At 41.1% G+C, this 15,769-nt stretch overlaps 1 protein-coding gene across 5 annotated transcripts in view; it reads right to left on the bottom strand.

The window, feature by feature from the left end:
- Positions 1 to 55: 55 nt before the first annotated feature.
- LOC108977066 (ALK tyrosine kinase receptor) overlaps positions 56 to 15,769 on the bottom strand; it is a 37,854-nt gene continuing 22,140 nt past the window's right edge. For 4 of the 5 annotated variants that reach the window (XM_018946567.1, XM_018946568.1, XM_018946569.1 and 1 more), the window contains exons 2-15: positions 10,928 to 12,030; positions 10,616 to 10,842; positions 7,266 to 7,476; positions 6,720 to 7,205; positions 5,825 to 6,317; positions 4,226 to 4,413; positions 3,990 to 4,167; positions 3,625 to 3,925; positions 2,930 to 3,566; positions 2,766 to 2,867; positions 2,423 to 2,630; positions 1,741 to 2,344; positions 1,467 to 1,667; positions 221 to 1,402 (exon numbers count right to left, since the gene is read on the bottom strand). In XM_018946567.1, coding sequence (XP_018802112.1) covers positions 221 to 1,402; positions 1,467 to 1,667; positions 1,741 to 2,344; positions 2,423 to 2,630; positions 2,766 to 2,867; positions 2,930 to 3,566; positions 3,625 to 3,925; positions 3,990 to 4,167; positions 4,226 to 4,413; positions 5,825 to 6,317; positions 6,720 to 7,205; positions 7,266 to 7,476; positions 10,616 to 10,842; positions 10,928 to 11,624 — 5,715 coding nt within the window. In that variant the 5' untranslated portion in view covers positions 11,625 to 12,030. Of the gene's footprint in view, positions 1,403 to 1,466; positions 1,668 to 1,740; positions 2,345 to 2,422; positions 2,631 to 2,765; positions 2,868 to 2,929; positions 3,567 to 3,624; positions 3,926 to 3,989; positions 4,168 to 4,225; positions 4,414 to 5,824; positions 6,318 to 6,719; positions 7,206 to 7,265; positions 7,477 to 10,615; positions 10,843 to 10,927; positions 12,031 to 15,769 lie in introns of those variants that run through there. The other variant, XM_018946571.1, reaches the window with a different exon arrangement.

Raw genomic sequence — 15,769 nt, 5'->3', positions numbered from 1 at the left:
TTATTTTTTATTAAATATATTTCTTATACAAATATGTTTTTTCATTGTGTGAAAATTAAATACAATACAACCAACACACCCTGTACACCGCTGACTCGTTACCGGCTGCGTTTTACGCTACCGTCATCGTCTTCACCGTAGGTGCGCCCAACAGCTGTGTACACTCAGCTATTGTCGGCCGTTAAACAGCTGTTTTCGTTTCGTGCGTGCATTCAGCTGTCTAACAGCTGATCTCGGCATGTTTATCCTTATAACGATCGTTGTAACCCTGTATTGTGAATGGCGCCGCCGTATCGGCATTCACCGCCGCCGCCGCCGCCGCCGCAACACCATTACCATTTACAGTCGCCACACCATTCAACACACCGGACGGTCCATTTGGCAGCGTCGCATCGATCATACCGTTAATGTTTTCAACACCACCAGCACCAACACCAGCACCACCATTTGGCAGTGGCAGTTCCTTAATTGCCATATCAGCGCCAATCAATTGATGCGTTGCGTTCACCGACGACGGCATCATCTGCACGTTGGCATAGGATGAGGTGGCGGCAGAGTTAATAATGCCACCAGCGCCAACCTTATGCTGCTGCAGACTCTTGGTGAGCGTCGCCGGATCGAGTGTGATGCCGTCCAATTGTGAGCAGAATGACAGTGGCGGCTGTATGGTAGTCGGTGTCGGTTGTGGCGTATCCAAGCTGATCAGTTTGGCCTCCTCCATTTCGTGCACGACATGCTGGTCGGCATGTTGATGTTGATGTTCGTGCTGGTGATGATGATGATGATGATTATTATTATTATTATTGTTGTTATTGTTATGATTGAGCTGATTCATCTTAATGCCATTCATGCCATTGTGCAGTACCGGTGAATGCTGACTACTGCTGTTGTGGCCATTGCTCAAATTGCCCGCTGCTGCCGCACCATTCAACACGGCATCATGTATGCTGCGTTGCGAGTCGTTGGCATTTGTTGTGCCCACACCGCCAACAGCGCCGCTTAATAACGGCTGATCGCTCTTTGAGTTGGGTAAGATGAAGGAAGTCTCCCAACAGTCACTGTCACCCATTGCGGCGGCGGCGCCGTCTATATTGAATTCGACATTCGGTGCATTGGGTGACGCGACTGCTGGTGGTGTACAGATATTGGCGCTGCATGCAGTTGAAATGGTGGCTACGGCACCAGTCGAGTCATATGAACCCTCAGTTGCGCTAGCATAGTCCATGTTGGCGATTAGACCGACAGCGGCACCGCTGGGTAACGGTATCAGATAGTCGGACGTTTGTGTTATTGGTAAGCAGAATTCTTCACCGCCTGGTGGATGCAAAACAACCTGATCGCCGTTGGCTGTTAGCGGATGAAATATGCTTTCTGGTATAGGTGACTCCATTAGTTCTTCATCCTGTAATGAACAAAATATATTTTTAGTAAACAAAACTTTTTATTTCAATAATATTTGTACTTACTGTAGTGACCTCATTTATGCGGTTTAGCAGGCTGTTGAAATTTGGGCGATGCTCTGGTGTAGGATTCCAACAATCGGCCATTATACGGTAAATGGCTGGTGGACATGCCGGTGGTGAGCCTAAGCGCCCACCATTAGCAACCAGTTTCATGACTTGCGGATTTTGTAAACCCGGATAGGGCATCATGCCCAAACTGAAAACCTGTAAGTACCAATGTGCCAGACATTCAACATAAGTTTACTACTGCAAAGCATTTATTTTAAGCTACGTTTACCTCCCACAACAGCACACCGAATGACCATACATCGGTTTTGACCGAGAAGATACCATCCACATAGGCTTCCGGTGGCATCCACTTAATAGGTAGCATGGCCTTACCACCTTTGCGATAGTAGTCACTGCGATAAATGTCGCGCGCCATGCCGAAATCAGCAATCTTCACAACTCGGCCGGGACCTCTGCTGCTCAGCAGACAATTGCGTGCCGCTATGTCACGATGTATGAAACGTTTGCTCTCCATATATTCGCAACCTCTAGCCACATCTTGTGCACATAATAGTAGATCTTTCATGATAAGCTGTGATGGACGGTCGGGTTTGCTGCGGCCCTCACGTAAAAAGTTCTTCAGATCGCCACCAGCCAGCAGCTCGAGTACAATGAAACGTGGATGCCGATCAAAGCAGACGCCAATTAGGTGTACCATATTGGGATGATTGAATTTTGACATTATGGCTGCCTCCATTAAAAAGTCTTCTTCGGCCTGACGTGTGGACATTTCCGGTAGAGTTTTTACGGCCACCGGCATTTCAACGGTATCATTGTCACGTGCACGATAGAAACCTTGGTAAACTTCGCCAAAAGCGCCCTGTCCTAGTGCTCTGCACATAGAATGGGAAAGAGTTCATATGAATAAAATGTGTAAAAAAAAAGTGATGAATCAAATTTGGCGCACTTACTTCACAAGTCTTAGACTCTCACGTGCGATTTGCGGCAGCTGTTTGACATCGACCCGGCCGTTAAGTATGCCGTCGCAGCCATAGTTGGGATTAAAGTTAGTCAGATTTGAGTCGTCGATGTTGTGGCGCAAGCGACTGAGTTGTAGATCCTGTTCCAAAAGCATCTTGTGACGTAGTTTAGCCTGCTTTTTACGCTGATAACGATTATCTGTAAAGAGCAATGAGGATATTCGCGAATTTATAATCGTTTTTATGTTTCAAAGGACCCACGAGCGATTAAAATAGATGGCAAGAGTGTTAAGACTAAAATTTTCAACAATATCGGTTTGTTTTTTCGACTTACATAGAATGACGATGAGCGCTGTAAGTGCGGCGCCCAATAGCACAACCAGGAATATAAAGAATCCGATGAGATAAGAGTATGACGAGCTCTCTTCGGCTAGCACTGCGCAACACAAAAAGATCATTAAACGTATTATAATATTTCATTTAGTGCATCTAACTTACCCTCACACGCAGTTTGGTTATCTTTCTTGAGACGCCAACCATCCGGGCATATACAACGCACCGACGAACGGTATTCATCCAGCGCTATACAACGATAATCGCAACCGCAGCCCTCGATGGCTGGTATAATTATCACCGAACCAGAACCACTGCTCGCGCCCTCATAGACGATGCTGAACTCCTTTAGGCTACGGCTAACGCTAATAAACGAAGTGCCGCCTTCACCGTTCGATTCATTTAGATAGACGTCACCACCGGCATAACCACCGCCACCACCACCAGTATTGCAGCCACCGCCACCGCCACCAAAACCACCTTGACCATGCTTGGTTACTGTGCTCATGTTGTTGCTGCCCAAACCTTCAGTGTAGCATGAGTGACCGCCATGTCCGCCTTGTAACAGTGCCGCACCATATTTTGGACTCAATCTTTGTTCATTTTTGGCGCGCCAGCCACCGCCGGGACCAGCAGTCTTCAAATTCATTTGGTCGCCATGTATTTGTCCCGTAATGCCAAAACGGTTCGGATTCGGCTTTTGTCCATGTTGGAAATCTTCATCGATATACTGGCCAATACCGAGACCGCCGCCACCGCCAGCAATTAATAGCGGTACAGCCTCGTTCTTAGCGGAGTTTAGCTGTGTTTGCGCATAGTTGAGTTTACTTGCTTGACTTGTGTTTTTACTTTAAACTTACCAGAAAAACAAAGGATCCACCGCCACCACCGCCAGCGCCATTCTCAATGTAGATATTCTTCACCATATGCTGTTTCGAACTAAAACTGTATTTACTCAAATCCAGTTCTTCACCATCGACGCCACAGCCCTCCTCACGACCGGCGCTCAGGGATTTGATGCAAGCATTCTCACCCTGTTGACCAACAAGTATATAGAGCTCCTCGTTCTTGTGCAGCTCGAGCACGGACACGGCCATGGCGCCACGCGAGGAACCAACACCGCCGGAACCCAAACCACCGCTGGCGCCCTTAGCAATAATGCTGTAATGTCGTAAACGCATTCATTTCAGTAATGTCGTGTAAACTAAAGTTTGTTAATACTCACGTGTAGTAACCCTCGTGTGGTACCTTCCATTTCTGCATACCTCTATAGTTACTTTCTTCTTCGATAACTTGCACCTCATTTAATACGTGACTCTGGTTGTTTTCGTTATAGGCAACCTCGCATTCCAGCTGTGTCGGTCCTATCATACCACGTGTGTCACATGTGGTTAATTCTAGATCTGTTTGGAAAAGAGCACATTGTGAAATTTGTTGATTTGGCCCATTTAGTTTACTTACAGTGTTTATGCTCATAATCTTTATGCGATGGACTTCGGAAATTATGCCGCACGTCCCAGTAGTTATAACCGTTAAGATGCTCTTTTGGTATATTTAAGCCGAAACATTCGGGACTTAAAGAAATATCATCGACGGCCACATCGGAGAAGATACGCATGCCTTTGCGCGCTTCAAAGTGTAAGAAGTATCTGAAGAAGGGAAGGAATTGTATAATAACGTCACACGCTAAGTTCCCTAGTTTGTATTAAGTCCCTCAAGAAGTGCGACAAAATCTGAAAATTATTTGAATGAAGTCTTATTCATAGTATGAAATAAGATCTTCTAGCCAGTGAAGATGGGCTCTAATGCACCTGCAGGTAAATCCAGAGTCAACATCTACATCGACAGCCAAGTAGCAATGAAAGTAGTAACCTGGTATCGCATATCGACCAAAAGTGTTTTGGGAAGAAGGGCAGCAGTGGAAAGTGTTGCCAGAAGTAAGAAACTTCACTTCGACTGGATGCCACAGAGGCATCGAAGGCAATGAAAAAGTCAAAGAGCTTGCCAAGAATGGTGTGCGGCTAACATCAGAAAACGTAATCAATAGAACAGAAGCATTTACCTTGCCTCAAAACCCGATGAAACGAGCTACCTAGGTGCAAAACTTCCATAAGCATGTGCAAAATCGTAGATCGGAAGTACACAAAATTCCTATTGGCACCCGATAGAAGAGACTGTAGGAAGATGGTGGGAATACTAACTGGTCACTGTCTGTTGGCGACACAAGCTCGCAGGATGGGGCTGACCTCTAGAGCAGGACACCAGGGGAACAATGTAGCATCTATTGTGCACTTGTTCCGCATTGGCAAGACTACGCAATAAACATTTGGGATCACCACAGTATGATATACTGTGGGGCCACAGAGTTAGCAAAAATTCGGGTCAAGCGCAGGAATTATAAACGATTATTGGTCTTAGCCATTGAGCTCCGCCTGGTATCGCCTGGTCTATGTGTGGCTTCTTGGCTTACCAGATTAACCTAACCTAACTTAACCTCGAGACTCTGTTTCTATTGGAGAGACTTATCTTCGAAGTCATCTGTTGTGGCTTAGTTTCCGGTATCGCGAAGTAAAACCTTCATATTACTTGGCTTTGATTGGATATCTCACCGTTAGCTAGCGACAAGAAAACTTGGATTTAATTGTAGTCTTAATATTATGGAGTTTAAACACGATCGCTTGCGGAAACCTTCTTGGTCAGGTTAAGAAAACTTATGGAAATTTCACTTGACCTCAACTGAACTGAATTCTTTTAGTTCGATATTGAGAATTGAAGTCTATAGACTCGGAAGTCCAAACTGTTTGGACCCTTTTAGTGAGAAGTTGTGGAACTTACATTTCCAAGTTCTTCAAAAATCTTTAAAAGTTTGGACTCTTTTAGTCAGAAGTTGTGGGATTCACTTCTTCCAAAGTTTTTGAACAAATTGGGTTTCTGGATAATCTACTGATCACTACTTTATGATGAGATATCAAGCTGATAAACTCATTTCAAACTTGTCCTTTATTTCACCAATATTTTATTGTAAATATATACATATGAGCTTTATCTATCACCACTTACTTGGACGTGATATTCGGTAGTATATATTCTGCGCGCAGCCAATCACTACCTTGATTCTTACTACTCCACCAAAGCGTCGTTGTTATATTCTCCTTTTCCTTCATCTCAACAACGGATAAATTTATGCTGCCCGGATTCTTACCGAACTGATGTATGTAAAATCGTACCACGCATGAGTTCCTATACGGCGAATTTGGATTGCCATGCACCAGCGGCGGCGGATTGAAGGTTTTACTAATCATGAACGCATTGCTGGCAAAACCGACCTGCGACGCCTTATCCGAGTTGTTCATATGTTGATTCATATTGACGAGCATATAATAGCCACCGGTGGCGTTCAAAAGATGTTGCTGCGTGTGATCGCCATCGGGTCCGGTATCGTGTGTGGGTGAGGCACCTGTATGACGCGACCACGTGAGCATCGTTTTGCCCGAATCACGCCAACCGCACCAGTCTTGCTCAAAGTCGCAGCGTCCGCCATAAGGGATTTTGTCTGTGTGGAAGAAAAAAAAAAAAAAAGAGAGTGGCTTAAGTGTTGAACGGAATTTTATAATGGAAGTGGAGGACATGATAAGCGCGGACAGTTTATTTCAGTTCTTTTTGCTTTGTAGAGTGGATGAAATTCCATGCTTTATGAATTTCACTCGAGCGTACTTTTGACTTGACATTGCTACTGAATCTCGGCTCTACTCGTACTTACATATGTACATATGTATGTATGCATAGCGCTGTCGTTGCAGCGGTCAAGTAGTAATCAGCAGCTATTATGTAAATTATTTTAACAATGACAGCTACTGTCACTCAACAACACACTCGCTCCACACTTCGTCCGTACCGTTATCTTATTTAGTATTTAGCAATGTATGTATGCATGTAGGGTCTTCAGTTCACTTACCGCAATTAAGCAGCTCATCTTCGCCGTCATCGCAGTCTTTGGTGATGTCGCAAATACGCGGTAACGGTATACAAACCGGCACTTTATTCATCATACATTTTATTTGCGACGTGCTGCATTTCTCCGATTTGGTGCCCTCTGGGAAACAATTGACCATATGTAAATTATCGATGGCCACATGCGCCTTCTGACTTTCGCCCAGTTTGGGCACAATCTCGAAAACAATGCGAAAGTCCCGTGATATGCGTCCGAGCCGATAGAATTTACGTCCCCATTGGCGATAGTTGTCGCCAACGATTTCGGCTGGTACCCATGAACTCTCTTGCGAATCCATTGGTTCGACGACGACACGCGAAAGTCCGTGACTCATATCGCTTTGATGCATATATACTTCGAGGTAACATTTCTCCATGGTGGTGCTGAATTGTGGTGATGTGAGATTCACTTGCTCAGTGGTGGGCAGCAGACGTGCGTATAAAAAGTGTCCTAAAGCATAATTGGATATTGTATAAAATAGTAATAAAGCGGTACACGACATTCACATACCGTTTCCATCTTCGGTGGCGTCTGCGATAGGTCCAGGATATAGACCGGTCATATTCTTTTTTACTAACTCCATACCGCTTATCACTTGAAAGCCATCGTGTAGCCCTTCCGCCCATTTCCATGCGCAAGTATTCTCAAACGTGCATTTCACACCAAGCTGATCTTCAATTTCCGAAGAAGGTGTGGAGTCGGTCTGTGTTTCATAAGGACTCTGTAGATGAGAAAATTATATGATGTATTTTAGTTGATAAGAGGCAACCTTTTTTTGGGGTGAATCTTAGATCGAAAAAAATATTTACTTTAGTTCAGGGAACTACATTTATAATTTTAATAGATGTGTTTACTTCAAGTCATATTTTTTACTGGCTAAAAGGTTGATGATTAAGTGAGATACGGGAAAGCTACTTTATTATACGACTTCTTTGGGAGCCTGGTCATAGCGGTATCACCGGAAACTGCAAAGTCGTTGAGCATGGAACGAGTCGCTACTCCGCTGTATTGATGATTATGTGAGACTCAGAAAAGCTATTTTATTATAGGACTTATCTGGGACCCTGGTGCCAGCGTTATCGCCGGAAACTACAAAATCGATGAGCTTGCTTGAGAGGGGTCTTCCTTTACCCAAATCTTATAAGATTAGAAACGAGTCGGTACTCCACTGAATAGATGATTATGTGAGGCTGAGAAAAGTTACTTAATTAAACGACTTGTTTGGGAACCTGGTCACAGCGGAACCGTCAGAAATTGCAAAGTCGATGAACTTACTTGAGAGTGGCTACACTTTATTCCAAGCTTCTTAGATTAGGAACGAGTCGGTACTCTGCTCTATTATTACAGTCTAGGGGACATCTCGTGAACTAGTCAAGTACTGGTAAACAAAATAAGCTTGAGCCGCTGATATATTTTTCGAGCGCTGTTTGAAAGGCAAGAGATCTTCCGAACAATTTGTTTTCTGCAAAGTTAACCTCGTCGCACTGGTAACTGTTTTGAGTGGGCACGGCTTAATAGGCCCACAAGTAGTGGGGCTACATATTTTGCACAGATCAAAATTGCAAATCTGTGTGGAAGAGAGCGAGGTGCAATCATTTCGGTACTCTCTTTTCGAATCTACAGCTCTGCCAGACTGTGACTGGGTTGAATATTAACCGTCCTAACGAATTTGTGAAACCTTTTTGCGTGTTCTATATAAGATTCTCTTGACGTATACCTGAGAATCACAAAGCAACAGTATTTACAGCTGCTCAAGTGGAATTTCATATTGCGTTTCGTGGGAGGATCATGCATACAACTTAACCTTATTTAACCGTGAGTGGAGAAGATTAGATTCTAAAACCAAAAAAGATTGGAAAATTTTCTAGAACAGCGCTCAGATTTGAAATATGATCTTGTGAGATTTTCATATAATCATAATTTCATATTTTGAAATTTTTGTAGAAAAGAAGAAGAATGCCACGCGAGCCACCGTTTACGGAGACGATGATATATTAGTTCATGTAGCACAAAATGGTTCGCTCTGGTCGACCTATGGTTGAAAAAATCGGTGAAAATGTGGAAAAGATTGATCAAGACAGTCACTTAAGTAGACATGACAGCGCTAAGGCTAAAAAAGGCTGGCTTTCAAAATAAGCTCGATGTTTTGGTACCACAAGAATTGTCTGTGGAAAATTTAATGGACCGAATTAACATCTGCGATTCTTTGCTGAAACGAATCATTTCTGAAGTGGATGGTAACAGGCGACGGAAAGTGGATCGAATACAACAATAATGTGCGAAAAAGATCATGGTCCAAGCATGGTGAAGCTCAATAAATGGTCGCAAAGAGTGAAAATGAGAGCACGCATTAACTTCTAAAGCCTAAGGGTAGTGATAATATTGAGGGGACTTGCTTGAAACGATCACATAGCTTTTGTATATCTTGATATTAAGCAGAAAGCTCATTCTAGAACTTCGAAGTGAAAGCTCTGACGGTGCAACTTAAATTAATTTTTTTTCTTGTTGGAGTTCATAAAGAGACAAAAAGGTCAGGCGGCCTTATCTTAGTTTTGGAAGTAAGAGAAAGTAGTGGTTTCTAAAACCTAAAAGTAGTGATGATATTGAGTGGAATAGGCTTTTATATGCTCTAATATTCAGCAGAAATCTCATTCCAGAACTTCGAAGTGAAAGCTCTGACAGTGAGGCACTGATATCGATAAAAATAGCTTTCGCCAAAGAAATTGTTAAAGTTTAAGTTCGAAAGTTGAATTTTGCACGAAATAGTTAACATCTATTTGCACTATAGCACCAATACAGAAGCTCGCTAGCACCCATTTCACAGCTGCCAGTGCACTTTCCATATACGCAATTACCAAAGGTTGTCACCACAGCAATCACTTTCATTTCGTTGCCATTTTTATTAAACACTAATTATTTGATTACCTTCGAGGAGCAAACAGGCAGCTGCTAGTGTATGTGTGTGGGTGCTAACTTTAAAGCAATTGAATTTCACATCTCGTTCTCACTATCCATATACATATGTATTGCCTATGCGCTGCACTCGAGAAGTGTTCTAACAACTGCGTTGTCACCTAATTGATTGAATTAAGCGCATTTCTGGCTTGGAATCGTATACCACTTGCAACTACTTGGAGCAATAAACTGCGACAACACTGGAGGAGCTGCCAACGGCGGTTGAGCGGTTGACAAAATGCAACAACAAAAAAAGAAAAAAAAAAAAAGAAACTGGAGAGGCGAAAATAATTTGCGCTTTAATTTAAAACAACAACAGCAAAAGACTTTCTGTGCTTATTTTTGCTTTTCTTGCAGCTGTCACCATAAGTTTGCCGCAACCTCGACTATTTTGTTGCTTAAGCAAAATATACGCTGCGACTATTTCTATGTATAGATTGTCTTTGGATCGGCCTGCCAGGCTGTCTGTGGCACGCGGTTGCTCATTAAAGTGACAGTTGCAACATGTAAGTAGCGCGCTGTGACGTTATAAAGAGGTAAATGCCTTAAGTTCATTTCCGTTAAGTGATTACGAAGCGCTACGCGCGACGCAGTACAGCTGATGGTCTGATGGTCTGTTGGTTGCAACACATTCCGCCCGAGCTAGTGGGAGGCAAGCGGGTTGACTGCTGTGGCCCGTTGGCGGAGTCAACCAAAGTTTGTGGCAGACATTACTGGGGTTAGATGGATGTGGCGCTCGGGTAGAAAGGGTGTACAGCATATTGCAAAAAGCGCGCAGCTGCATTCATTCACTTATAGAACACACGTACAGAGAAATATTTAAATCAGTGCATTTGTTGGCAAGATTAATGTTTTGGGGATTTGCTATTTTTAGTTACATATATAAAATAGTATAGGCGACTCACCGATTTGGGTGCTGTATTGCGCATCTTCTCTTTGATCACCTCCAACGGATCTCTGTGTTCGTCTACGTCGCCGTCATGGCCATCGATATTTCCATTGGTGACACCGCCATCCGGTTCATCGGCTTGCCCTTGTGGCGGAAAACGTTGCTTATTCATTTTGCGTATTTCCAAAATGGAATTGTACGACTTCTTCGGACTAACACGGAACGGCTTGGCATCGGTGGTGTCTGTAGAAGCATATAAAAAAATACAAAAATAAATAAATTCGTTAAAACAAAAAAAAAAATCTAACATAATTGCCACCACACTTACCAGCTTGATTGCCAACGAATGGCGGTTGATAGTGCGCTGGATATTGTGTCTCCACGCCGGGACGCAATTGATCACCGTAACGATCGGCCGGTCCTAAACTGCCCAAACCATCAATCTTGCCTATGGACGAAGTCGCCGAATAGGATGGATAACCGACATTCGTGCCACTAATACCACCACCTGGTCCGCCCACAGACGGTTTCATCAACTCTTTGCGCAACGAATCGATGCCACCACGTCCGCTATTGGGTCGTCCAACACTCGCACCCAAACCGGCTAGATTTAGACGCCGGCGACTGGTTTCGCTGCGTCCACCACCACGTCCACCTAAGGACGGTGGTGCACGTGTACCATCCGGTCCGTCGAAATCATCGTAGGGCAACATGCCACGCTGCGTCAACGACGACATGGTCGCTTGCGGTATTGGCATATCGCGTATGCGTCCGTTGCGCAGCTGTTTGCCGCTGCCCAGATAGTTGTGCTGCTGTGCGGCCGCAATCGAGTTGTAGCTGGTGTGATTGAGCAGTGGCCGCTGACACGTCACCGGCGTTAAGCTGGTCCAGCTGTTTAGCACCAAAATGGTGCATAATATACTGAGCAGCTTGTGCGTTGTGGGTATTAAGAAGGTGGCGACTTGCAGCGACCGCGACGGCGTCGTTGTCGTAGCTGTGTACTTCTTGGACGCGCAGTGTTGCATTTTGCGAAAAGGTAGGCTTTTAGTGGCGCTCTTTAGAAGCGTGCTATTCTTGTGCTGTTTAGTTGTATGTTTTTGTTTTTGTAAATTTTCAACACTTGTGTATAATTGTAAACTGTTTTATGTTTTACTACTTCAACACTTTCAAGTCTTTTGCATTGACGACTGCGCTGATTTGGGTTTAACTTTTAATTTTGTTCCAACACTTTGGTAAGACGTTCGACGACTCGGTTGGCACATTTTCCAGTATTTCATTTGCAATCGTTTTAATCATATTTGCTTGTTCACGTATTGTTTACTAAGAATTTGTAGTAGTGACATGGAGAATTATGCATTCAGCCATGCCTTCAATGTGTTGATAGGTGGCTTCCTATTTGGAAGCATTGTTGTTAATAAAAAAGTGAAAAACCTGTAAGTGAAGCAGAATTTAGTATATTAGTAGTGATCCTTATTGAAAATAAAGACGAAATATGTAAACTTAATACTAATCATAAAAAGTTGGAAATTTCGGAATGATCACTATTTTTAAAATATTTTTTGGATATTATTTTTTCTGTGGCGCTTCACGAAGTGGTATATTTTTTATCACCACTGTAGCCTGTTTTTATTTTAAATGACAATCCAGTTTTTTTTTTGCCGTAGCGCACTATCCGAATCGCTGGAGTCTACAACACCTCTAGAATATAGTCCTCAATTTTCGAGTTGATCCGAGTAGCCGTTTTTCTGGAAACTTTATTTTTGAAGCCGGTTGGCAAGATGTGTTAAGAACTACTCAACCGATCTTCAAGAAATTATATCCAGATCTTTGAGATACAATTTTTAAAGTCTTGGACGAACAATTTTTTTCGAAATTATCACTGGAATTTTAATTTTTTTTTGGAAAAATGTCAATAAAAAATCCAATTTTTTTTTTCTTCTTCTAAGTTTTAAGTTGAGGTCTTAACTAAAACACGTATTTGTTCCTCTTTAGATGATCCTGTAAGGAGTTATCCTGTCAAGCGGGCGCTTCTTTTCTTCGTGGGGTCACAGGAAATGGCAAACATTTCAGAATTTCTTTCTCGATTGTGTAGTATGTTTATAATAATAAAAAATTCTAATAAAATATTTAATTCTTTATGTGAGAAGAAAGGTTTGAAATAGGTTGTGTTTTACCCGAGGAAACCCCATAATGTTTCACTGATCCGTAAGTTATTGCAAAAGAAAAAAAAAAAAAAATATGTTTAGAGTCAACAGCTCATGACCGATATTTATACTTGTTAAAATGCCATTTATTCATTTAGTTGAGTTGAGATTCCATACTCCACCGTGACTCGTATTCTTCAATTCACAAATCCTATTTCGAACTATATCAAGTGAGTAAATCGATCACTAACCATTAGAATATGTATCTATAGTCTGGTAAAGTGGTTTTCAGCGGTCTCAAAATAAATATTTTTAACAAACAAAAAAATAAAAAAAATCATTTTATAGTATTTGAGACATTGTTTTAGGGTACAATTTCGTGTTAGAAAGAATTTTTTTGTAAAAGTTGAAAACAAAAAACCCAAAAACTTGTTTGATTGAAAATTTCACGTAAGTTTTGAGGTTACTAGTAAAAGGTGTCCATACAAAAGTTGTAGATCATTTCATTATCTAAAACTCCGATTTATAACTTTCTCTTATATATATTTTTAGAGGAAGGCGAGTAACCTGGTTGAATAAAAAAACGATTTACCGCAATTTCTAAAAAGTAATCTAAAAGTAATTGCGGTAAATCGTTTTTTTAACCTTATGAATTCAACCAGGTTACTCGCCTTCCTTTTTCCAACATTGGATTGCCCGTAATTTATTTTTTTCACCAAGTTATGGACCTACAACTTTCGTACGTTTTTCAAATGTAATTTGTTTTTGCTTTCAAAGTAATTTACCTTGCTTAGAACAGACCTTTATATACTTGTAGTATGAAAAGTAGTATATACATATATTTAGTGCTAATATCATATTTAATAGAGTTAAACGGCTGTTATAATAATTCAGGGTATTCATTGTTAACCACTCTTAAGAGAAAAGACTACAATTAGCCATTGGTGACGACGAGGCGCGGAGAGCATCTGGCTATCCGTGTACTATATATGTATTGTTGCATAATTTATGCTCTCGTAGTTATTCAGTAGAGCTTCGCAGGCATTTTCTATGCTCAGAACTTGCGCTTGGAAGATGCTACCCGAGTTCGGTAGACGGGTAGGGAGAGAAATGGCCAGATCAGTGGGTTATGCTACCGTGTCGTTTTGAGGATAGATTCGTCCAGCACTTATTAGGTATTGATTTACGAAGCCATCTTCGATAGACCAAACAGTAAGAAAATTTAAACGCTTTTCGGCTACTTTTATCAAATCATTACTCTTTAACTTTTGTTGAAAATAAAATCTACAAATTTTGCCAATTTGTACTTAAGTTCATTTATTTCTGGGCTCTTCAATGTCCAATGCTCTGATTATACTCTAACTAGGGTTTTTTTTAATCTTTTTTTTATCACAATCATTCGTTTTTTTTTTTTTAACTTTTGATCGAAACAGAATATATACCCTGTGCCGATCGGTGCTTAAATTCATTCCTGTTCAAAGTTCAACATTCTGGTTATGCCTTGAACAGCGTACATTAGGTGTGCCATGTCGGTGACCCTTTAAAATATATGCTATATAAAAATGATCCGCATGAGGAGCTGACTGGATTCAACCACTTCCGTCTGTCTCGCGAATTAGTCTCTTAGGCTTTGAGATATCAATCTGTTATTGTATACCAGCAATTTTATCATTTTATTCCGATATCTAAAGGCTTTTTATTGATAAAGAAATCTTCAAGAAATTTGGGAAGGATTCTTGTCTACAATCTTGGTTGGAGTCTCCGAAGAAATTGTTCCCATCGGATCACTATATCATAAAGCTACCGTATGAACTGAATGGTCGAAATAAATTGTCTGTATGGAAAACTTCTTTAATATGCGAGATCTCTTTAAGAAATTTGGCTCGGCTTATTACCTAAGAAAATGATGCAAGTGGTGAAGAAATTGTTCAGATTGGATCACTATAGCATACAGTTGCCATACAATACAGTAATCAGGTTGAAATTCATAAGGAGACCAAAATCTGATCATTCAAAAAAATATGTATGGTAGATCGGCAACATATGAAATATTTAGTACATTATATGGGTGGTTTCAGCACTGTTATGAAACTGTATAGGTTCCAAGAACACAAACTTTTATTTTAAAATTTCGGTTGTCGCATATTTCCAAGACGGATAACAAAAATCAGCGAATATATAAATATAGAATTGCCAGTGAAGAATATGAACGTGTTATATTTTTGTGTGAATTTTGATAGATCCCTTCGAAAATAGGCATTATTGAAATGAAGGAAATATAATTTTGCTGGAATATTTTTCACTGAAGAGTCCGTTGAAAAATCTTTAATAATTTGAAATTTTTTTTTCAAAATTTTTTCGCTTTGTCGTTGCGGTTTTCGGTGTTTAAAACTTTGAAATTTGCTGAAAAAGTATTAATAATTTTTTAGCATTTTTTATGGGTGACCCGTAAAAAAATCTCTGCTGCTACATTGGCTTTGTGTTGCACCATTTCGGAGTATGAGAAATGCTTCGTTTTAGTGTATTCTTTTACATATTTTTTTATATATTTTCACATTTTCAACACAAAATGTTTTTGGCGTTCATTGATTTTCTTACATACAAGAGCTTGCATGAGGCATTAGAACTGCCAAGCTTTGAATATTTTAGGCGCAGTTTGATTTCTTATAACCAAGAGCRTGTAGATATTAGAACTGGCATTTCGCCTGCTATAAAATTCACTTTCACATTTGCTGGCTCGGCTGCTGCCACCCTTTTTCTATGAAARAATTTTGTTTCGCAAATATTTTACTTTTCGTTTACTTGCATTTTTGTGAGCACTACTAGCTAACTAATTTCATAGCTGAACAAATTTCGTATCTAAATTTATTTCGTATCTAAACTTATTTCGCAACTGAAAACTTTCATTTTCACAAAATTTCACGCTTTGTTATGCGAAATCATCACTTTCGTTTTCCACAAAAAAAATTCGAGCAATTTATGCAGCACTCCACTACACTCCAAATAAATTTTCACTTCGATTTGCG

This window comes from Bactrocera latifrons, unplaced genomic scaffold (assembly GCF_001853355.1).
Source record: "Bactrocera latifrons isolate USDA-ARS-PBARC rearing strain unplaced genomic scaffold, ASM185335v1 scaffold_83, whole genome shotgun sequence".
NCBI lineage: Eukaryota > Metazoa > Arthropoda > Insecta > Diptera > Tephritidae > Bactrocera > Bactrocera latifrons.
The sequence above is the reverse complement of the archived record's forward strand: the minus strand, read 5'-3'. Positions and strand labels throughout refer to the sequence as shown.